This window comes from Ruditapes philippinarum, unplaced genomic scaffold, assembly GCF_026571515.1.
Source record: "Ruditapes philippinarum isolate M1 unplaced genomic scaffold, ASM2657151v2 ctg2835_1_1_1_1, whole genome shotgun sequence".
Taxonomy (NCBI): Eukaryota; Metazoa; Mollusca; class Bivalvia; order Venerida; family Veneridae; genus Ruditapes; species Ruditapes philippinarum.
In genome coordinates this window covers 394,524-418,385 of record NW_026854598.1, presented here as the reverse complement: position 1 = coordinate 418,385, position 23,862 = coordinate 394,524, and the positions used below count along the sequence as shown (strand labels likewise).

The 23,862-nt window shown below is 33.5% G+C and overlaps 1 protein-coding gene across 1 annotated transcript in view; it reads left to right on the top strand.

The window, feature by feature from the left end:
- The window catches only part of LOC132740542 (uncharacterized protein C5orf34 homolog), a 44,461-nt gene that overhangs the window by 12,386 nt on the left and 8,213 nt on the right, over window positions 1–23,862 (top strand). Inside the window, exons 6-8 of the mRNA XM_060728462.1 lie at window positions 1,646–1,801; window positions 5,185–5,388; window positions 9,748–9,854. Of these exons, the coding sequence (XP_060584445.1) occupies window positions 1,646–1,801; window positions 5,185–5,388; window positions 9,748–9,854 (467 nt within the window). The remainder of the gene's footprint in view (window positions 1–1,645; window positions 1,802–5,184; window positions 5,389–9,747; window positions 9,855–23,862) is intronic.

The following is a 23,862-nucleotide window of genomic DNA, read 5'->3' as shown; positions in this document are numbered from 1 at the left end:
ACTCCTCTTAAACCGGATGGCAGATTTTGCTTTAACTTCCAGGGATGAACAACCTTAATGTGTAGATGGCAGTAAAGGAAGGAATTTTTGCTGCAACAAAATTTGACAGAATTATGGCCCTTTGTTGATTTTTTCACTATATACCATATAGAAATTTTGTGAACCCAACTTCTCTTAAACCAGATGGTAGATTTTGCTTAAACTTCCAGGGATGAACAACCCTAATGTGTAGATGGAAGTCAAGGAAGGAATTTTAACTGCGACCAAATTTAAGAGAATTATGGCCCTTTGTTGATTTTTTCACTATATACCATATATATGTTGTCAATGGGGGCATCCGTGTCCTTTGAACACAGTTCTAGTTTTTGGGCAATTTTGCATAACTGAGTAAAGAAAATGGGTAAATCTTGTAAAATATTGTAACTGAGAAGAATAGTAAGATTGGCCACTAGATTCATATTAATTCAATCTTGTTAAAGGATAATTTGCATGATAAAAATCATCTGTAAACAACTTCTGTTGAAAGGTTCTGTTTATGAAATATTTAAGACCATCAAATAGCCTGACTGTTAGAAGATTAGGGAAAACAGTGGTACTTGCTGGGCCATTGGCATCACACTTTGGTTAAGTCTTTGCATGCAAAGTTAAATCGCCAAAACTACCAAATGAAATGGGTTAAATCTTCCCACCAGCACTGGAGGGCATAATAAGAATAGATTATTTCAAATTAGAATTATTTCAGCACCAATATCAAATTAGTTTTATCAGCATACAATCATGTGGATACGTAATTGTAAAATTGTAAAAGATTTTTTTTATCTAATCATAGCATATTGATATACATATTAATGGAATGGCAAGCAAGGAATGTTATCTTGAGAGTGTTGAACAAATTGTATTAATTAGTGCACTGTTTGAATGATGATTATTTATAATTGAAAGTTAGCCAATTGATCACAAATATCAATATAATATAGACATGTATTAATGAATATATTGGTCAACATTTCTGTCAAAATATTTAACATAAAATTCCCATCCTTTATTGGGTAAAAACATATCCCCAATCCCAAATTGTTTATTTATTTATTAATTAATTTCATTTTATATCTGATTCATGATACATGTATTTGTAAAGGTTTTACAATAACAGTTTCAGCCAAGGACAGTATGAAGATAATTATAGTACTTTTTTAAAAAAGATGAGTAAGAAATGCTTTATGAACTACATCTGAGGGACTCTTGTAACAGTAATATATAGAGGATATTGAATGAGTGTAAGTTCGATACTGAAGTTATTGAACAAGCTAAATGAAGTTATATTATGGGAGCATAATATTATTTCATTGAACAAGTTCAATAAATTCAGTAATGAACTTACACCAATATAATAACTATTCATCACATACCCAAAATGAAGACTGTTTAAAGTGAAAAAGAATTATTTTCCATTGACACGTTTACGTATAGAGTGTCTTTACACTATATTTGTACAAATGACATTACGTCAAAATATATGCATGGCTTGGCAAAACCATTTTTACAGAGTCCAAAAAAGGGGAACAGGTATGTGATAAAATGCTTTATAAACTACATATATATATATATATATGTGTGTGTAATTTGCTTTTGTTGTTTCACTTAGCTTGAACACAGGACATACTCTATAAAGTCCCCACCATCTACTGACAAGGGAGGCTACTCTATCAAGAGCTTGATCAGTCGAGCCCACAGATTTTTAGGCTATGTGAGACAAGAAGAGACTGTGTTACCGGCATCAGCTGGTCTCTGCTGTTGGAAGGTAAGATTGTTTTCTTTTTAGAAAAACCAAAACCAATATACCAAGTAGTCAAACAGTGGAATATTTCCAAAAAATGTGGGGTTTTTTGTTATGGTGGTGGTGTTGGTAGTTTATCGTCCTTATCACAGCAGTTACCCATAGTTTTGCATAGTTCTGCCACCACATTGTTCTTGGGCAGACTGTCAAACAGTTTACCAGTGCTAGTTTACTGGTTTGCACCTCGTTCAATATAGTTTTGATATCTTTGTATCCGTGCAATTGAATTCCGGATTTTACTTTACTTAATAAAGGGGAATGGTGTCCTAGTTGTCATGTTGTCAGCCTCTCAACCGAAAAAATCATAGTTTATAGTCCTACTCAGGTCATAACCATGTTTCTTCATATGACACTAGTACTGGTTGGTCCCAGGATGTAGATTTGAAAGAGATTAATATAAGTTGCAAGAGCTTGTTTCATAATCAGGCAAAATAAATATGTATAAACTAATAAACTACTTTGTATAATAATCTCATAACATATTTTTCTGTTCATAATAATTATGTAACAGAAGAGAAAAATAAACCATATTAGGATTTATTTCTGTATTTTTTCCTGTGGCAAAAAAAATTAATTAAATACGTATTTAAATGAGGCATTAAGTTTCATGTTGTTTGATAGTTGGAAACCATAGTGACTCATTTGGCAAACTGCTTGACAAACCTGTTGTTGATTAATTTAAACTGAAATACTTCTTACGTATAACCGCATGCAGGCATTGTTCTGTTACATAAGTACTTCTATACCGAGACATTTTATATTATATTGTATTTTTGTTGCTAAGCAATGATTCGTATCTTACTGAGTTCTCAAAATTGGAATTTATGTCTACCTGAATAAAACAAATCTTATGGTCAGTTAAATACTGTTAGAATTAATTAGTATTTTTTAAAGTTTTAAGAAACATGACCTTACAGTTTTTATCCAATGTAAGGGATCCTTTATTGATATTTTGCATTTTTATTTGCATTTTGTTTGTTTTATATGAAATTTGTAATAATTTATATTAAAGTGTATAAAGGTAAATGTAAATATATCAGGATCCTGCTCCCTGTAGTTTATACAAATAACAATGTTATATGATAACTTTGAAAAGGATTGATTCCTAAATTCCTGCATGAAAGAAATATGTAAGTGTAAATTTCCAAAAGAGGGAATGGCCATAAAAATTGTAAATAACATTGAAGTGTATGAAGGTACAAGTCATGTATATATCTGGCTTCTGCTGCTTGAGTTTTTACAAAAATTAAAAAAATTATTAGAAAATGTTGTAAGGTACAATTTCAAATTTTTTACATGAAAGAAATATGTATTCCGGCCGGAGAAAAGGACCTTTGATTTCATTTTACAGATGTAAGGTAAATTTGAGGAGGGAAAGGCATAATTATATGCAAGAAATTGTTCCTTTATTATTAAAGGGATACCATTTGGCATTGTGAACTCTGTTAAAAATATTTCATTAGATATAGCTTAATGTCCTTTCGTATGGTGCATGCGTTGGATACGCTGACATTGCAACACAAAGCTTGTCTAAAGTCTTTCCAAAGACATCATTTGTTCACTAATATTGTTTCTTCCTTTCTTTACTAGATAGAAAACTGAAACATTTTAGTACTTTTAATAATATTTTTGAATTTTTTCTCAAACATTGATTGTAGATTGTAGGTAGGTTTGTTTTTTTCAAGCCATGTCATATTCACAACATTGACCTTGACCTTCATGCATCATCAACAAGTTCATCTAGTATTTTACCAGATGAGTCATTATGTTTTTCAACGACCAAACAACAAGAAACTTGATGCTTAATTTACCATTGTCTATCTCCTGCGATACTGAGACTAATCCTGGCCCTGATTTTCCTTGTGGAAGTGCAGCATCTCCCAGGTCACTGATGATAATCCCTCTAGTGACTGTGACACCTGTGGCAAGTGGTTTCACATAGTATGCCAAGACAAAGAAAACACACAGTATCAACAAATGCCACGTCATTACAAAACCAACATAATGGGTTTGCAACCAACATGGATCCAGACCATCCTGCGCATCTGCTTAGTCTGATTAGGATCCATGCTGTTCGCTATCAGTTTCTCTACTTGTAATAGAGTTGGTAAGCAAACAGCATTGATCCTGATCAGACTGCGCAGATGCGTAGGCTGGTCTGGATCCATGCTGGTCGCAAACACACTAAGTGACTATGTTGGTTTTGTCATGACACAGCTCAAATGTTTGAAACGGTAGTATCCATTGCATGGAAATGCACTTTTAAAATAATTCCAACACCACATTCCTTCTTCTGAAGGTTGCACAGTCAGGTGTCATTTTTCCAGTACAGCATTCATTATATTCTTCCTAGCCTTTCTCTTACATGCTTGAAAGGTCTTTCATTATCAGAGTAAGACTTGTGCATTAATTGAACAATCTATACATTACCCATCATCTATGTTTTTAAAGTGTTTTCAATTGAGTACCGCTCAAGCAGGTGCTAGGGGTATATGAGGAATGTTGCACATTTCCTATACTGACTTAATCAAACCAAGTCTGCATTTCTATGTAATTATATGCTTGAGAGCAAAAGACTGCGTTGAAACTTGAATTACACTTTTCCATAATTCATAATGTTTTTAATAACACTCACAGCCAAAGCTCAAAATAAAGAAGTTGTAGCCTTATTTAAGGTGGGCCATGTAGCAGCGATGTTTTGTTCTTATCACTGTTAATGCAGTGAATGATGATAATAATACCCCACTGAGAAAAACCTTCCTTTAAAATTTGTTTATTTATGAGTTTGACGTATGTAGGTATTGTTAAGGTATTAGTCATGCTGAAGTAATAGTCATTTCTTTTTTATAAAAGCTGCATGCCTCCATATGAACCAAGATATTTCAAGAAAATCAAACTTGAGAAAAAAGTACTGAGATTTTAAGAAAAGTAAAAGATTCAATATTAAAGTAGATCTAATAATTATATTTGATGTGCAATTTATTACCAATTTTGCAGAATTTTTCATTATATTTCTACTGTGTTAATAATGCAGTAAGGGCTATTTTTGCACATTTTGACTTATTTTTGTTGATTTACAGGGGTTGTAAGTGCTGTTTGCAATGTGGTAATTGTTATCTTCGATCACTTCACAATATTTTACCTTTTTATGCATTTACTCAATTATGACAGAAGGTCATGCTTTAAAGCATACACAAAATAGAAGAAAGAGGAACCACTGTCAACACTGGGTCAAGTTTTTATTGTATTTATTATTCTACTACTTTCGATTTTTTTAATTGATTATAAGGAAATTCTTTCATGCAATTGTTAACTTATAATAAGACCTGTTTCTTATTTTTTTTAAGCACCAGGAAGTCGATATCTTGGAACCTATGTCGACAACAGTGTTGGATGAATGTGAGATAAATGGTTACGGTAAATTTACTGCTCTTTCTAATGGACAAATACGTATAGCATTCAAGGATCGAACATGCTTAGATATGAGTTACGATTTCACTAGAAGAATTCAACGTAGCTTAAATTATTCTGAGAATAATGTTACATATCCGGTAAGTCGGAATTTTTACCTTGACAAATCTGGATTGAATTGGTTTGAAAAATACTTTGCCATCATCACTCTTTTCCCTGGAAATAAAACTTATTAGATCACCACAGCGGAAGGCTCAGGGTGAGCTATTAGTATCAAAGGGGTTGCTCAGTCGTCATGCGTCAACAATCATCTTCTTCCCTGAAACTACTGGGCAGATTTGCTTTAAATTTGGTCTATAGCATCCTTGTGAAGTCACATTTGAATTTGCTCATGTCAATTCAATTGGCCCCTTTTAGGAGTCAACAGAGCTAAAAATAGAAAAACCTTCAGGGTTGCCAGCGGACTTGAAAAGTCAGGGAAATTGGGTATTTTTTCAAGGTCAGGGAATTGTCAGAGAATTTTGAAATTTGGTCAGTGAAAAATGAAAATCCTGAAAAGTCAGTGAAAAGTCAGGGAAAAATTATTTCAAAGGTCGAAAAATATACACATTGAAGGTCTTTCTTGGCTATGGCAGTCTTTAGGCATTTAATATTTGGCTTTATCACTCTCACAGTTAAGCATTAAATTCAAATAACAGTAAACTGTGATATTAAGAAGGATTATATGTTAACTCAGTGATTATAATACCCATTATTTACCTTAGAACATCATTCAGCCTAAAGACTGAATGTAACAGTCATGCCACTCACTGTATTCTGTATTGGTCTAGCTTTTTCTGTGCATGATCACTAGAAGGGCTTTTAATTACAAACAAAATCTAGTCAGTATACATGTATACCAAACTACCATATTTGCATATAACCTGCTTTGCTTTTTGCTTTGACACTAAGAAATTGTACAAGAGGATTTGTCTTGCAAACATGATGGAAACTGGTTAAATTATGCAATGCTATGTTTTTCACACTAACTTACTTCACTCATTCAAAGTCTTTAATTTTATAGTGATTATTTCATGATATGCCAAAATGAGCCCTATGTTCTTGTTTTCACAATCAGTGGAGTTTATCATGATGCCTTATACAAGTAACTGTGTTAAATGTTTATTGTTCTTATAGTTTAGAGATGTTTGAATTTTAAGTTTTGTCATACAAGTATTACTCTTATAGTCTTGGTGTTTTATGTGTTACTATTAGGAAGGAAAGAGTGACTTATGTGATTTCTAATACAGATGCTTATATTATGATTCTTCTGATTTTCATGTCATATGTTTCACATGTTTCACTGACCAACAGTCACACTGTGTTTGAATAGAAATAGTTAAGAATAGTAGAACACAATGTTTGAATCATTACTTTGATGTAAATGTTTTATATTTTGGAAAATAAATACAAGTTTACATGCAAAAATATAATGAGAGGATTGGACGGCTATAGGGGAGGTCAGGAGGCGGATTATGTGTTTGATGATTTTGGTCAGTGAAAAACATGAATTGGTCAGTGAAAAGTCAGGGAAAAGTCAGGGAATTTTATTTCACCAAAGTGCTGGCAACCCTGAGTCCTTAAAACATCTTCTACTAAAGAACTAATTGATGGATAATCACCAAATTTTGTCTGTAGCATTCTTGGGTAGTCTTTTATCAAATTTGCTCATATTAATTTGATTGGCCCCTTTTAGGGCTCTAGGGCTAAAAAAATAGAAAAACCTTTAGACATCTTCTTCTACAGAACTAATGGATGGATGATCACCAAACTTTGTCTGTAGCATTCTTGGGTAGTCTTTTATCAAATTTGCTCATATTAATTTGATTGGCCCCTTTTAGGGCGCTCTTGGGCTAAAAATAGAAAAACCTTTAGACATCTTCTTCTACAGAACTAATGGATGGATGATCACCGAACTTTGTCTGTAGCATTCTTTGGTAGTCTTTTATCAAATTTGCTCATATTAATTTGATTGGCCCCTTTTACGGGCTGCTAAAGCTAAAAATAGAAATACCTTTAAACATCTTTAACTAGAGAACTAATTGATGAATGATCACCAAACTTTGTCTGTAGCATTCTTGGGTAGTCTTATCAAATTTGCTCATATTTACTTGATTGGCCCCTTTTAGGGGTCTCTAGGGCTAAAAATAGGAAAACCTTTAGACATCTTTTTCGTCAGAACTAACGGATGGATGATCACCAAACTTTGTCTGTAGCATTCTTGGGTAGTCTTTTATCAAGTTTGCTCATATTAATTTGATCAGCCCCTTTTAGGGGCCGCTAAAGCTAAAAATAGAAATACCTTTAAACATCTATATCTAGAGAACTAATTGATGGATGATCACCAAACTTTGTCTGTAGTATTCTTGGGTAGTCTTTTATCAAATTTGCTCATATTAACTTGATTGGCCCCTTTAAGGAATCTTTTGGGCTAAAAATAGGAAAACCTTTTGACATCTTCTTCGTCAGAACTAATGGATGGATGATCACCAAACTTTGTCTGTAGTATTCTTGGGTAGTCTTTTATCAAGTTTGCTCATATTAATTTGATCCCAACCTTTTAGGGGCCGCTTAAGCTAAAAATAGAAATACCTGTAAACATCTATATCTAGAGAACTAATTGATGGATGATCACCAAACTGTTTGTAGCATTCTTGGGTAGTCTTTTATCAAATTTGCTCATATTAACTTGATTGGCCCCTTCTAGGGGTCTTTTGGGCTAAAAATAGGAAAACCTTTAGACATTTTCTTCTACAGAACTTATGGATGGATGATCACCAAACTTTGTCTGTAGCATTTTTTGGTAGTCTTTTATCAAGTTTGCTCATATTAATTTGATTGGCCTCTTTAGGGGCCGCTTAAGCTAAAAATAGAAATACTGATAGCTCTGGTATTGATATTGAAATTCCTAAAAATAACAAATAAGCACTTGATTGCAGCAAATCCATTATGTTCAGTGGCAGATGAAAATTTCTTATATTTAAAGTTGTCTGATTGGCATAAAATTAAGCATAATCTTACATGACCTGCATTTTTCCCTATTGAAAATAGAAGAACGGAAAGTGAGTGTAAATATGCAATAAAATTGCTGTTGACGATCATTTTAGCTCACCTGAGCATATGCTCGGGGTGAGCTATTAGGATCACTCTTCGTCCGTCATCTGTCGTCAGTTGTCCGTTCACACTTTTCAAATGACATCTCCTCTGAAACCATAAGGCAGATCATAATGAAACCTCACAAGGATGTTACTTGTGTGAAGCCTTAACAATGTTGTTCAAAGAATTCCATTCCATGCAGAACTCTGGTTGCCATGGCAACCAAAAGAAAAAACTTTAAACATCTTCTTCTAAAAAACCCAAAGAGCTAGAGCTTAGATAAAAGCCCTGGGGGTCAAAATTGGCCCCGCCCCAGGGGGTCATTGATTTTCTTTATATGCATATAGTAAAAACTTAAAAAATCTTCTTTGAAAAAAACCAAATAGCTAGAGTTTAGATACTAAGCATGAAACATCTTCTAGTGAGTGTCTACCAAGTTTGTTCAAATAAAAGCCCTGGGGTCAAAATAGGCCCCGCCCCGGGGTCATTCCTTTTCCTTATGTGTTATACAAAAACTTTAAAAAATCTTCTTTGAAAAAACTCAAATAGCTAGAGTTTAGATATTAAGCACGAAGCATCTTCTAGTGTGTGTCTACAAAGTTTGTTCAAATAAAAGCCCTGGAGTCAAAATTGGCCCTGCCTTGGCTGACATTGATTTTCCTTATATGTGTATATAAAAAACTTAAAAATATTCTTTTAAAAAACCTGAATAGCTAGAGTTTAGATATTAATCATTACACATTTTCTAGTAAGTGTCTACAAAGATTGTTCAAATAAAAGCCCTTGGGTCAAAACTGGCCCTGCCCCAGGTGTGTCATTGTTTTTAACTATATGTGTAAAGAAAAAAACTTGACCAGCTAGACCTTAGATGTTAAGCATGAAATATTTTCTAATGGATGTCTACCAAGTTTGTTCAAATAAAAGCCCTGGGGTTTAAACTGGCCCCGCTGCGGGGGCCTTTATACAGGTGAGAGACTTCAGGGCCATCATGGCCCTCTTGTTTTTATTGTCATTTGACGTAACCATAAAAAATGCCATGCACTAAAATTGATATAAGTATAGAAACAAATCAGACACAATTTAGCTTGATATAAGGTATGGCAGCATTTACTTGACGATGTCAGTTAGAATGGAAATAATATATCCCTATCAAGGACTTTATCGTTTTATAAAATCACTGTTTGTCGTTTGGATGTGCAGCATTACATCACTTGTGCTAAGCTTTTGTGATATAATTCTTCACATCTGAACTCCAAATAGTGAGTGGTTCTATTTAGCGATTAAATCCTTGATAGGGATATATAATTTCTTAATTATGTTTCAAAATGACTTTTTTTCACTCCTTCGATTCGTCTTAAATACAGGAATCATCCAGGATGTTAGCTGATAAAAAGTCAGGTACCTGTCGTTTGTTGTTACCTAACGGACAGTATCAAATGATTGATGTAAGTCATCCTGGTGTCTATAAAAGGTATGTTTTTTTCTAGCTTAAAGACTATTTTGCTCAAATTTGACAGGGCTTGAGCTAGGTCAAAATTTTAGGGAGAAGTGACTTCTCCCTCCAGCTGATTTAGGGAGAAGTGAGGAGACTTTAGGGAGAAGTTGGGAGACATATAAGGCGTCGTCATTTGGAGAATTATAAGCTAGGAAACTTTACAAACCAGAAAAGAAATGAGAAACACCTCTCAAATAAAACAATTCTATTATAAATCTACTCGTCATAAATGTATACCAATAGCAAACACAATATTTACATATACTGCATATACATGTATTGAATATGTTTAGTTGGTAACAATATTCAAGGCAGATACAGCAGTGCCACTTGTCATTGGCAGTGAGTCAGACTGGTCATCGTCTATAATTTTCGTTTAGCGATTTGCCCACAAGCCAAAATGTTAGAGACATTTAATTTTGTATAATGAGTGTTGACCAAAAGTGTAAAGTGTTTACCTTACGGAGTTTAATGTATTAATAAAGTAAAAGACCCAAATCTTCACATTATTTCTACAGATAAGTGCTCCAATAGTATTAACGATCCAGTTTTCGTACTAGGGATGTCATTCGGAGTCCAGATATCCGAACGTTCGGATCACGATTCGGTGTCCGGAGCCGATCCGGATGTTGGTATAAAATTTTTCAGAATATTGAGAAAATGTGAAAAATACATGAACTGTCACATGCGCTGAGATAATTGACGTAGACTTGGTGTTGACACCATATTGCATATTGTACCTTAATTTGACAATACACATCATAATCTCTGCAGGCCCCCCAAAAATCAGTAATTACTATAATAATTACGAGTTGTATGTGACACATGTTGTTAATGAACACCAAACAAATTTAAGTTTTGTAGGATTCAAGATGAATATTCTGAGTCCCGTGCGATTGTCATCGGCAACGATTTCACATTTTTTATGTTCAAATTCAAATATTTAATTAGGCAATTTTTTTCATATATTTCGGCTTTCCGACCCGTCGTCTCCTTATTTTGAGAAAATGAAAAATCTGCAGAATATAATTCGCAAATAAAGAAATGCACTTACGAATGATAATATGTTAATAATCACAGCTTTTATTGAAATTGATACGATAATTATCCGACAAAATGACTTTCTCCTTTAGTATTAATCAAACATGTGCCTTTTTTAAAAACTATTTTTTTCACATTATTTTTTTCACTTATGAACACTTAAAATATGTGTAATTCATGTAAGTTTCGGCAACTTCTTTGATGATTCAAATCAAACAGCCAGGTCTACATGTTGGTAAACATCAAAGATTGGCAGATTCTTTTGAAAAGCGGACTACACACCTGTCAAAGATCATCGTGTGTAAATTGTATACATGTTATTGAACAATGGAAACTTTTAATTTTTTTATGGGTGTTATTTTGTTTTCACAAATGTGAGCAAGTTTTATTGTGTATTTAAGCACTAATTAAGGAATTTAGACAATCGGCGATGAATTTCATTTGAAATCGTAAGTATCATACGCACTCAATTTATCGATAACAGTCATATTTTATATAGAAAAGATAAAATCAATACCAAAATTATTTTGATCCGTAACATTCAATTAAAAAGGAAATGAAATGAAATACTACACTTTGATAAAGGTCGAGTAAAAATGGTTACGTCATATCAGCCAACTAAGAATATAACAATGATCCGAACATCCCGATGTATCCGGATGTTTGATTCGGATATCCGGATGGCCGTTTCGGCTCCAGATGACATCTCTATTTCGTACATATTGACGCCTTAAAGTCGTTGTGCATTGTTTATCTTTACTCACCATACCACCGCAACAATTATCAACAATTATGTATATGCAGGTGTCTTTATTAATCATGTAATCGGGGAAAATTGATTGAATCTGTCGCCATTTTGTATTATTGTCAACAATAGCTGCAGTATGTTAGTGTGTCACTGATTGGTCAATGCGTGGTCAATGCGAACTGCTGTAGATATAACATGTGTTCTGATTCTCCAATCGCATGAATACAAAATGAGAAAGATATACATAGTGATATCTTGCCTTGCAGCGTATATTAGACTTTGTTGATATTGACACACATTCTAAACTAGCGGATTAACAGTTATTGGTTGTAATTGAGAAGTGAACAAATTGTTAACAGACAATTGCTACAATGTCTCTTTCTAGGTGTAAAATAAATATGTTTTGATTTCACACAAAGTAGAAAGGTTTGTTTTGTTTAAAATTCTACACACTATAGATGGTCATAATATGAAAGGCCACGATACAATAAATATGTAGTGTCTTTAAAAAAATTAGCATAGCAATGCTTGGTTGCACCTTTTTAGCTCACCTGTCACGAAGTGACAGGGTGAGCTTTTGTGATCGCTTATCATCCGGCTTCCGTCTGTCCGTCCGTTGTCCGTAAGCTTTTACTTTAAATGACATCTCCTCATGAACCACTAATCCAATTTTATCCAAACTTCACAGGAATGTTCCTTTGGTGGTCACCTTTGAAAATTGTTCAAAGAATTTAATTCCATGCAGAACTCTGGTTGCCATGGCAACCAGAAGAAAAAACTTTGAATATCATCTTCCAAAAAACCCAAAGAGCTAGAGCTAAGATATTTGGCATGAAACATCTTCTAGTGAGTGTCTACCAAGTTTGTTCAAATAAAAGCCCTGGGGTCAAATTTGGCCCCACCCCAGGGGTCATTGATTTTCCCTAAATGCATATAGTAAAAACTTAAAATGAACCTCTTTTAAAGAACCCAAAGAGCTAGAGCTAAGATATTAAGCATGAAACATCTTCTAATGGGTGTCTACCAAGTTTGTTCAAATAAAAGCCCTGGGGTTAAAATTGGCCCGGCCCAAGGGGGTCATTGATTTTCCCTATATGCATATAGTAAAAATTTAAAAATCTTCTTTTAAAGAACTCAAAGAGCTAGAGCTAAAATATTAAGCGTGAAACATCTTCTAATGAGTGGCTACCAAGATTGTTCAAATAAAAGCCCTGGGGTCAAAATTGGCCCCGCCCCAGGGGGTCATTGATTTTTTCTATATGCATATAGTAAAAACTTAAAAAAATCTTCTTCTAAAAAACCCAAAGAGCTAGAGCTTAGATATTTGGAGTAAAACATCTTCTAATGGATGTCTACCAAGTTTGTTCAAATAAAAGCCCTGGGGTCAAAATTGGCCCCGCCCCAGGGGGTCATTGATTTTCCCTATATGCATATAGTAAAATCTTAAAAAAGTCTTTTTTTAAAGAACCAAAAGAGCTAGACCTAAGATATTAAGCATGAAACATCTTCTAATAAGTGTCTACCAAGATTGTTCAAATAAAAGCCCTGGGGTCAAAATTGGCCCCGCCCCAGGGGGTCATTGATTTTTCCTATATGCATATAGTAAACACTTAAAAAAATCTTCTTTTAAAGAACCCAAAGAGCTAGACCTAATATATTAAGCATGAAACATCTTCTAATAAGTGTCTACCAAGATTGTTCAAATAAAAGCCCTGGGGTCAAAATTGGCCCCGCCCCAGGGGGTCATTGATTTTCCCTATATGCATATAGTAAAAACTTAAAAAAATCTTCTTCTAAAAAACCCAAAGAGCTAGAGCTTAGATATTTGGCGTAAAACATCTTCTAATGGATGTCTACCAAGTTTGTTCAAATAAAAAGCCATGGGGTCAAAATTGGCCCAGCCCCAGGGGGTCATTGATTTTCCATATATGCATATAGTAAAAACTTTAAAAAAATTCTTTTAAAGAACCCAAAGAGCTAGAGCTAAGATATTTAGCATGAAATATGTTCTAATGGGTGTCTACCAAGTTTGTTCAAATAAAAGCCCTGGGGTCAAAATTGGCCCTGTCCCAGGGGTCATTGATTTTCCTTATATACATAGAGTAAAAAGTTAAAAATCTTCTATTAAAGAACCCAAAGAGCTAGAGCTAAGATATTTAGCATGAAACATGTTCTAATGGATGTTTACCAAGTTTGTTGAAATAAAAGCCCTTGGGTCAAAATTGGCCCTGCCAGGGAGAGGGGGGGGGGGGCAAAAGTCATTGTTATTCATTATTTGTGTATAGTAAAAACTTAACATCATGAAATATCTTCTAATGGGTGTCTTCCAAGTTTGTTCAAATAAAAGCCCTTTGGTTTAAACTGGCCCGGCCCTGGGGGCCTATGTTCAAGTGAGTGACCCCAGGGCCATCATGGCCCTCTTGTTTCATATGTGTGTAGTAAAAACTTCACATCATGAAACATAATGGGTGTTCTAATGGGTGTTTGCCAAATTTGTTCAAATAAAGGCCCTGGGGTTTATACTGGCCCCCCTGCGGGGGACTATATACAGGTGAGCAACCTCAGGGCCATCATGGCTCTCTTGTTTCCCCAAATGTTTGGAAATATAAGAGACTGTAATTATTATCAAGTTATTAGATACAGAGATTTTTTTGCAGTTTATATGGCCCTATATTTAGCAGGTTTTATGGCCCTATTTTGACAGGTTATATGGCCATTCATTTTGCAGGTTAAATGGTTCTAAATGTAGCAACTTATATAGCCCTATATTTGGCAGGTTATATAGCCCTATATTTGGCAGGTTATATAGCCATACATTTTGGCAGGTTATATAGCCCTATATTTGACAGGTTACATAGCCCTATGTTTGGCAGGTTATACATCCAAATATTTGGCAGGTTTTATAGCTCTATGTGTGGCGGGTTATACGGTCCTATATTTAGCAGGTTAAACATCCCAATATTTGGCAGGTTATACAGCCCTATATTTGGCAGGTTATATGGCCCTATCAGTGATTTTCCCCCTGTTTTTTACAGCTGAATAAAGACTGTTTCCCCTAGCCCAAAATAGGTATATTGTCCCATAAAATTGCTAATATTTTCCCCTAAAATGCCGTGTGCACATTATTCACCAGAACTATGACTTAATATCAGCTAGAAGACAGGAAACTGTCCCTATAGATAGCCTCTGCTATGTACCATACATTGAATTTAAATTCTCAATTGTTGGAATTTGATTTTCCCCTTTTCTGATTTATTATGCTATATTTTCCACTTCAGAAGAAAGCCACAGGTTTTTTTGAAAACTAAAAAAAATCACTGCCTATTTTTGGCAGGTTGTACATCCCAATATTTGGCAGGTTATATGGCCCTATTTTTTCCCCCCAGGTTATATGGTCCTATATTTGGCAGGTTATACGGCCCTATATTTGGCAGGTTATATGGCCCTATATTTGGCAGGTTATATGGTCCTATATACACAGTTATTTGCATATATAGTGGCTAGAGTTATATTGCAAATGGCATCGGCTATATGACTGGTTTTTAGCTTACCTGTCACAAAGTGACAGGGTGGGCTTTTGTGATCGCTTTTCGTCAGGCGTCCGTCCGTCCATCGTCCGTCCGTAAAATTTTACTTTAAATGACATCTCCTCATAAACCAGTAAGCCAATTTCATCCAAACTTCACAGGAATGTTCCTTTGGTGCTCACCTTTAAAAATTGTTCAAAGAATTTAATTCCATGCAGAACTCTGGTTGCCATGGCAACCGAAAGAAAAACTTTTAAATATCTTCTTTTAAAAAACCATAAGAGCTAGAGCTTAGATATTTGGCATGAAACATCTTCTAATGAGTGTCTACCAAGTTTGTTCAAATAAAAGCCCTGGGGTCAAAATTGGCCCCGCCCTGGGGGGGTCATTGATTTTCCCTATATGCATATAGTAAAAACTTAAAAATTCTTCTTTTAAAGAACTCAAAGAGCTATGGCTAAGATATTGAGCATCAAACATGTTCTTATAGGTGTCTACCAAGTTTGTTCAAATAAAAGCCCTGGGATCAAAATTGGCCCCGCCCCAGGGGGTCATTGATTTTCCCTATATGCATATAGTAAAAACTTAAAAAATCTTCTTTTAAAGAACCAAAAGAGTTAGAGCTAAGATATTTAGCATGAAACATGTTCTAATAAGAGTCTACCAAGTTTGTTCAAATAAAAGCCCCGGGGTCAAAATTGGCCCTGCCCCGGGGGGTCATTGATTTTCCCTTTATGCATATAGTAAAAACTTAAAAAATCTTCTTTTAAACAACTCAAAGAGCTAGAGCTAAGATATTGAGCATGAAACATGTTCTAATGGGTGTCTACCAAGTTTGTTCAAATAAAAGCCCTGGGGTCAAAATTGGCCCTGCCCCGGGGGGTCATTGATTTTCCCTATATGCATATAGTAAAAACTTAAAAAATCTTCTTTTAAACAACTCAAAGAGCTAGAGCTAAGATATTTAGCATGAAACATGTTCTAATGGGTGTCTACCAAGTTTGTTCTAATAAAAGCCCTGGGGTCAAAATTGGCCCCGCCCTGGGGGGTCATTGATATTCCCTATATGCATATAGTAAAAGCTTCAAAAATTTTCTTTTAAAGAACCAAAAGAGTTAAAGCTAAGATATTTAGCATGAAACATGTTCTAATAAGTGTCTACCAAGTTTGTTAAAATAAAAGCCCCGGGGTCAAAATTGGCCCAGCCATGGGCGGTCATTGATTTTCCCTATATGCATATAGTAAAAACTTAAAAAATCTTCTTTTAAAGAACTCAAAGAGCTATGGTTAAGATATTTATCATCAAAAATGTTTGAATAGGTGTCTATCAAGTTTGTTCAAATAAAAGCCCTGGGGTCAAAATTGGCACTGGCCCGGGGGGTCATTGATTTTCCTTGTATGTGTTTAGCAAAAACTTAAAAAATCTTCTTTGAAAAAACCCAAATAGCTAGAGTTAAGATATTAAGCATGAAACATCTTCTAGTAAGTGTCTACAAAGTTTGTTCAAATAAAAGCCCTGGGGTCAAAACTGGCCCAGCCCCAGGGGTGTCATTGTTTTTTACTGTATGAGTATAGTAAAAACTTATAAAAAATCTTCTTCTAAACAGCCCAATGAGCTTGAGCTTAGATGTTTAGCATGAAACATCTTCTTATGGGTGTCTACCAAGTTTGTGCAAATAAAAGCCCTTGGGTTAAATTGGCCCTGCAATGTTGGGGGTGGGGGTTAGGGGGCCTATATACAGGTGAGCGACCTCAGGGCCATCATGGCCCTCTTGTTTGTTGTTTCATTGTAAAATTATATTGATCACGAATAAGATCATAAAAACTCTTATGAGAGAAATAATATGGGTTCTTTATACCAAATAAGCCGAACACTTGTTGAAATTCTAGACAATAGAAAAATAAAGTTTTGAGCCCTAAATCGAGCTGATAATCCAGTTTTGACCCATTTCATTTGTCACATGTACGGTTTATATAATGACCATGCTTTTTTGTCTGCAGATATGTATGTAAGTTTTATTATGATTATCTAATGAAAAATGACTTTACATGGGTGCAGTATTGTAAGTGCTAATGAATGCTATAGAATTATTAAAATTTATGACAGTCATGTATAAGATATTTACAGATATTAAGATAATAACCCTTACAGAATTCACTTATAAGTCACTTATAGGCTATTTTATATGTAGATTATACTTCACTTAGTCAATTTACCTATAAGTCAAGTATATTTATTTTAAATGCAAATTAGATGTAAGTGCAGTATATGTCTGGCATTTTGACATATAAGTGAAGTATAAGTTATATATAAGTCACAAATATGTGACATGTAAGTCAAAGATATGCTCAACTTATAAGTAACATATAAGTGACTTATATGTTACATATAAGTGACTTATATGTTATATATAAGTGACTTATATGTTACATATAAGTGACTTATATGTTATATATAAAAATGACTTAATATAAGTCACTTATAAGTAAGATATAAGTCACTTGTAAGTCATATATATGTTGCTTGATGTCAAAAAAGCTAGAATGAAAATAAAAGTTTAGAAATTTAATTTCAAAAATGTTTATGAATTTAATCATAGTCATATAAATGAGCAAAATACAAAATACAACATACATATCCTTCAGTTCAATCATCTCACATTCACTATAACAAAAACAATATTTATTTCTAGCAGCAAGTTTTTGTAGGTACTGGTTTTCTTGGAATCAAACACTTTATTTCTACAATGATTTTGCTGGAAGTCTGTTGGTGAGGAACTGTTCAAATCATAAATTTGTTCAAATGTTTCTGATTATTTAAACTACTATTTCTTTTATTGATTTCTTTTTCAGTCCTTTGATTCTGTTTTCTCGGAAAACTTCATGTGGCTGTGTTCACCTTCAAAGATAAAATTCATAATTAATTAAAAAAGATGTGGAATAAATTTTGTACTATTGTATATGCAGATATATTTCATATTAGTCCCCTACCGGTTTACCGGAGGGGACTTTAGGTTTACCCTCCGTCCGTCTGTCCGTCTGTCCGTCAGTCCGTCCGTCTGTCCGTCCGTCAGTCCGTCCGTCCACAAAACTGGATCCCGCGATAACGCAAAAAGTACTGAAAATATTTTAATGAAACTTGATATATGGATAGATGGCAGTATGGAGATTATGCACGTCTTTTTCTTTTCTTCCTATGTTGAAAATTCTGGTTGCTATGGCAACAAATAGACTGAAAATATGGCAAATTTTACACATAACCTGGATCCCGCGATAACGCAAAAAGTACTGAAAATATGTTTATGAAACTTGACATATGGGAAGATGGCAGTATGGAAATTATGCGCATCCTTTTCTTATCTTCCTATGTTGAAAATTCTGGTTGCTATGGCAACAAATAGACTGAATTTCAAGATTTCTGATTCTAGTTTTTAAGTTTTTTCACTATAAGTTATTTATTTGTTAAGGTATTTTCTTCAAACTTTAAATATAAGTTGCTTGTCATCAACCACATCATATGTGACAAGGTTTACAACTCTAGCACAAAATTTATCAGAATTACCTCCCTTGAACTTAAAATTTTCATGAAAAAATCATCGTTTTCTTTAATAACTTCATTTTCTGAATGTATCTACTTCAAACTTCATATAAATGTTTCTTATTGTCACTCAACATTTATGAGTGTTCAATACTCTAGCAAGACTATTTCCAGAATTATGCCCCTTTTTAACTTTAACTTTTTTTTGAGAAATTGGTAATTTTTACTCCAACTTCTTCAATCATGATAGGATTTTAAAAAATGTTATATTTTGATAACAGGGATGTTTAAAAAATAACTTTAGAGTGTCCTTCAGTCCGTCTGTCTGTACATAAAAACTGTTTCCTGTGATCACTTTTAAAGAACTTTTTCAACAAATTTACTTAAAATAGGAACCTATTTAGTGAATGGCCAATGGCCCTTCAGAATGTTGCTTGGGCTCTTACCGGTAGGGGACTTATGGATTGCTTGCAATACTATGATAATTGCTTGTTTTTTATATCATCAAACTATATTAGCTATTTATGCTTATGCATATACAAATATACTAAAGTTACACAGTATCTCATTTTAGTGCACAAGTCACCATTGTTGTTTAAGAATTGCTAAAAGTCTCTATAAGAATTGATTAACTGCACTATTTGCAACAACATTTATTATGCTATTTTCTGGGAAAGATTTAGAGCAGTAAGTATAGAGATTGAAAAATATACCTTTTCAGGCTCAATACTGCATATCATTATTCACCTTGCATCTCAAAGTAAGAACTGGTCCCACTAGCCTGCAATGTATGTAAAATGTAATATCAGATTTCTCCATTGAAAACAACAATAAAATGTTAAATGATTATGATGACCTCGTCTTTTTCAGCTGCTTAAAACTACTGATTAAATCTCTAGATTTAAATCAATTTCAAGTATTAGTAAATCTAATGTATGAAGCTTAGAATATAAAAACAGCCTTGATCTCTCAAATTACAAATTTTAGTTTGCTGCCATCTTACTTTGCTTGTTTAATATATTACCTGTATCTGTATAAATGTAACTCAAAGGTATTTACCTGATTTTGTTGTATATCTTCTTGTCCAAGGTGATTCTTCTTGTCATTCTTATTAACCATAACTATACTTAAACATCTTAAACAAAACAATATCTCTCAAATTCCTAAAACATCAAGTAGATTCTTTGTGATTTCCACCAGCTTGCTAACCTAAATGTTTTAGACTTACAACTGTGTACCTGGGCAGGTCCAATATTATGTAAAACAGGGTAAATCCAAAAATCAAAGCACTCATCATTTCTACAATTTTACAATCATTGAATGTGAAAAAAATCAAATAACTAATAGATATGTAAATTTTAAAAATCATTATACATTTTTGAAAAAGAAAATGCAATGTCCTTTTTTACATATTGCAACTAGCTTCTCGCAAGCTTGTGGTGCCTTTCAAATCTAAAGCATGCATTTTTGAAAACAGGATGCAAGCTTCCTGCAGTTCAAGCACTAGTTGGCAATAATTAATAATTTTGAGAAAGTAATGAGAATTTTAATAACACTAGTGAGTAATTAAAAAAATTGATAAAGTTATATGAATCTTATAGACAGGCAAATAAAATCTATAAAATAAATGTTTTCATTTGAATCCCATTATATTATATAAATGATAATTAGTTTGAGTAAAATGATTTTTATAAACATTTCCAAGTTTTTGTACTTAGAAATTTTTCACTACTTTTCATTTTCCTGCTTTAACAGAATTTTCTAAGTCCAAACTTTTGAAGAAGCTTGCGATAAAAATTGTTTTGTAAGCTTGCGCAAGCTTGCAGAATTCTGTATGAAACTACTGGCGAGCTTGTGCAAGCTTACAGCAAGCATAAATAGCCAATCTAAGCTTGCGCAAGCTTTCCTTTTGGTTTGGGTATGACTTGTATGTCACTATAGCTGGAAAGTCACCATTTATCATTATTTTTTGAGTTTTTTTTTCTATGTTGAAAAAAAAGTTGTAAGTTCGAGAACTTGACAGTGTCTTTGACTGCATATAGGATATTTTGAACAATCACGTTTTATTGACAGATAAATTACAAGGATTCCCTTCAGGGAGGTTAATTATACAATGTATGTTTGGCAGATGGTCAATCCTTGCTTCCGTTGTTTTGACCAATACAGGTTTATGATTATTGACTTATTCCTATCCTTTAGCAGCAGGAGGCAATTCCCTTGTCAAAAATAGTTATTTTGAAATAGTCTGAACAATAACAATTTAATTACTTGCCAGCGTTAAGTTTCTTTAGATGCTTAGTTTTTCTTGAATTTGATTTTTAAAAATAGCTATAAGTCTACTCTCCCACACAAAAGGTGTCTAAAAATATAAAACTTTTATGTTTAAAGTAATTAGATATGTATAGACATAAAGTTTGCAGTTTTAACGAGATAAATGTGAACAAATGGTTGTTATGTTTCACTTGACAGAGATATAAATAACCCTTTTATAAAACTGTGAACATGTAGCAAATAGGACAGCTTGATGCAGGTAGAACTTAAGTTTTAAACTGTATTACCAATATTATGTACCTCTGTTTTGTTTGTTTCTTTTTATAGACATAATTTTACGATATATTGGTCTACTTGCAAACAGTTAACACGTGTGTGTGTAATTTAAGTCAATATTTACAAAATAAAACATTGCAACAGTTTAAAATTACAGCACCATAAACATAGCAAAATAGCAAATACATTACTTTTATGTTTCTTCTTCTCACAAGACATTTATTAAACATCTAGTTCCATATAAATACATGAGCCTTTGGTAAAATTTTATCTTTTGATAATGTTTTATTTCAAAAATTATAACCCAAACTACAATATGTGGGATAGTAGCTTTAAAGGGGATAGTAGCTTTAAAGGCACATTATATGCCTCAGAAACGAATACTTGTACTTTTTTTCCTTCTTTATAAAGGTGTTACATGTATGTGCTTTATAACGTCTAAATAATTGTCTTAGAGCATGTTGGATGCTCATCACCTGAATAAAATATCGCTGAATGTGAAATCATTTGTCGCAAAAGTATCAAATTGCAAACAAAGTAGTATTTTCACTTCCACACAATATACTAAATCACTATAACTGTACTAATTGCCAAAAGGTAACAGGAGCAAAAAGGATGGTTCAGGAAATTTCCCAATGAGTAACTTTTTTTGAAACTATAACAGGATATTAAATTTTAAAAGCTTTTGAGAAAATAAAAATAAAAACATTTTTTGGGTATAATGGGCCTTTAAAGTTTTAATGTTTAGCCACATTGAAAACATATGGAGACTTGATTATAAGAGCCACGCCATGACAAAACCAACATAATGGGTTTGCGACCAGCATGGATCCAGACCAGCCTGAGCATCAGCGCAGTCTGATCAGGATCCATGCTATTCACTTACCAACCCTAATACATGTAGAGAAACTGTTAGCGAACAGCATGGATCATGATCAGACTGCGCTGATGCGCAGGCTGGTTTGGATCCATGCTGGTCGCAAACCCATTATGTTGGTTTTGTCATGATGCAGCTCATATCTACTGTCCATCGAGTACACTACATGATTACTGTAAAATGTAATTAGTCCCCTACCGGTTTACCGGAGGGGACTTTAGGTTTACCCTCCGTCCGTCTGTCCGTCCGTCAGTCCGTCCGTCCGTCAGTCCGTCCGTCCACAAAACTGGATCCCGCAATAACGCAAAAAGTACTGAAAATATTTTAATGAAACGTGATAAATGGATAGATGGCAGTATGGAGATTATGCACGTCTTTTTCTTTTCCTTCTATGTTGAAAATTCTGGTTGCTATGGCAACAAATAGACTGAAAATATGGCAAATTTTACACATAACCTGGATCCCGCGATACCGCAAAAAGTACTGAAAATATTTTTATGAAACTTGATATATGGATAGATGGCAGTATGGAGATTATGCACGTCTTTTTCTTTTTTTCCTATGCTGAAAATTCTGGTTGCTATGGCAACAAATAGACTGAAAATATGGCAAATTTTACACATAACCTGGATCCAGTGATAAGCAAAAATTACTGAAAATATTTTTATGAAACTTGACATATTGGTAGATGGCAGTATGGAAATAATGCACATTCTTTTCTTATCTTCCTGTTTTGAAAATTCTGGTTGTTATGGCAACAAATAGACTGAATTTCAAGATTTCTGATTCTAGTTTTTCAGTTTTTTCACTATAAGTTCTTTATTTCTTAAGGTATTTTCTTCAATCTTTAAATATAAGTTGCTAGTCATCAACCACATCATATGTGACAAAATTTACAACCCTAGCACAAAATTTATCAGAATTATCTCCCTGGAACTTAAAATTTTCATGAAAAAAACATTGTTTTTTTAACAACTTCTTTTTTTCTGAACGTATCTACTTCAAACTTCATATAAATGTTTCTTATTATCACTCAACATTTGTGAGTGTTCAATACTCTAACAAGACTATTTCCAGAATTATGACCCTTTTGAACTTGACCTTTTTTTGAGAAATTGGTTATTTTCTTCAATTATGATAGGATTTTCTTCAAACTCCCACATCATAATAATATGACAATAATATGACAAGGTTTATAAATCTAGCTTCCATATTTCCAGAATTATCTCCTCCTTAAACTTTTTATTTTTCCTATTCGTTCTTTTAACTTTCATTTACTTCAAATTCAAAAAAAACATTCAATATTCATACCTTCATTACTAATTGTTCTTTGTTACACTCACATCATGTATGACATCGTTATCTCCCTTTTTAAAAATTTTGCTTTAAAAATGTTATATTTTGATAACAGGGATGTTTAAAAAAATAACTTTAGAATGTCCTTCAGTCTGTCTGTCTTTCTGTACATAAAAACTGTTCACTGTGATCACTTAAAATAGAAACATAAGTGAATGGCCAATGGCCCTTCAGAATGTTGCTTGGGCTCTTACCGGTAGGGGACTTATGGATTGCTTGCAATACTATGATAATTGCTTGTTCAATATCGTTCTCATCGGCAAAACAATACATTTTGCCGTGTTCAATAACAATTATTATGATGATATGAGTGCTCAAATACTCTTTTGTTGTTCACAATATTGTCATCT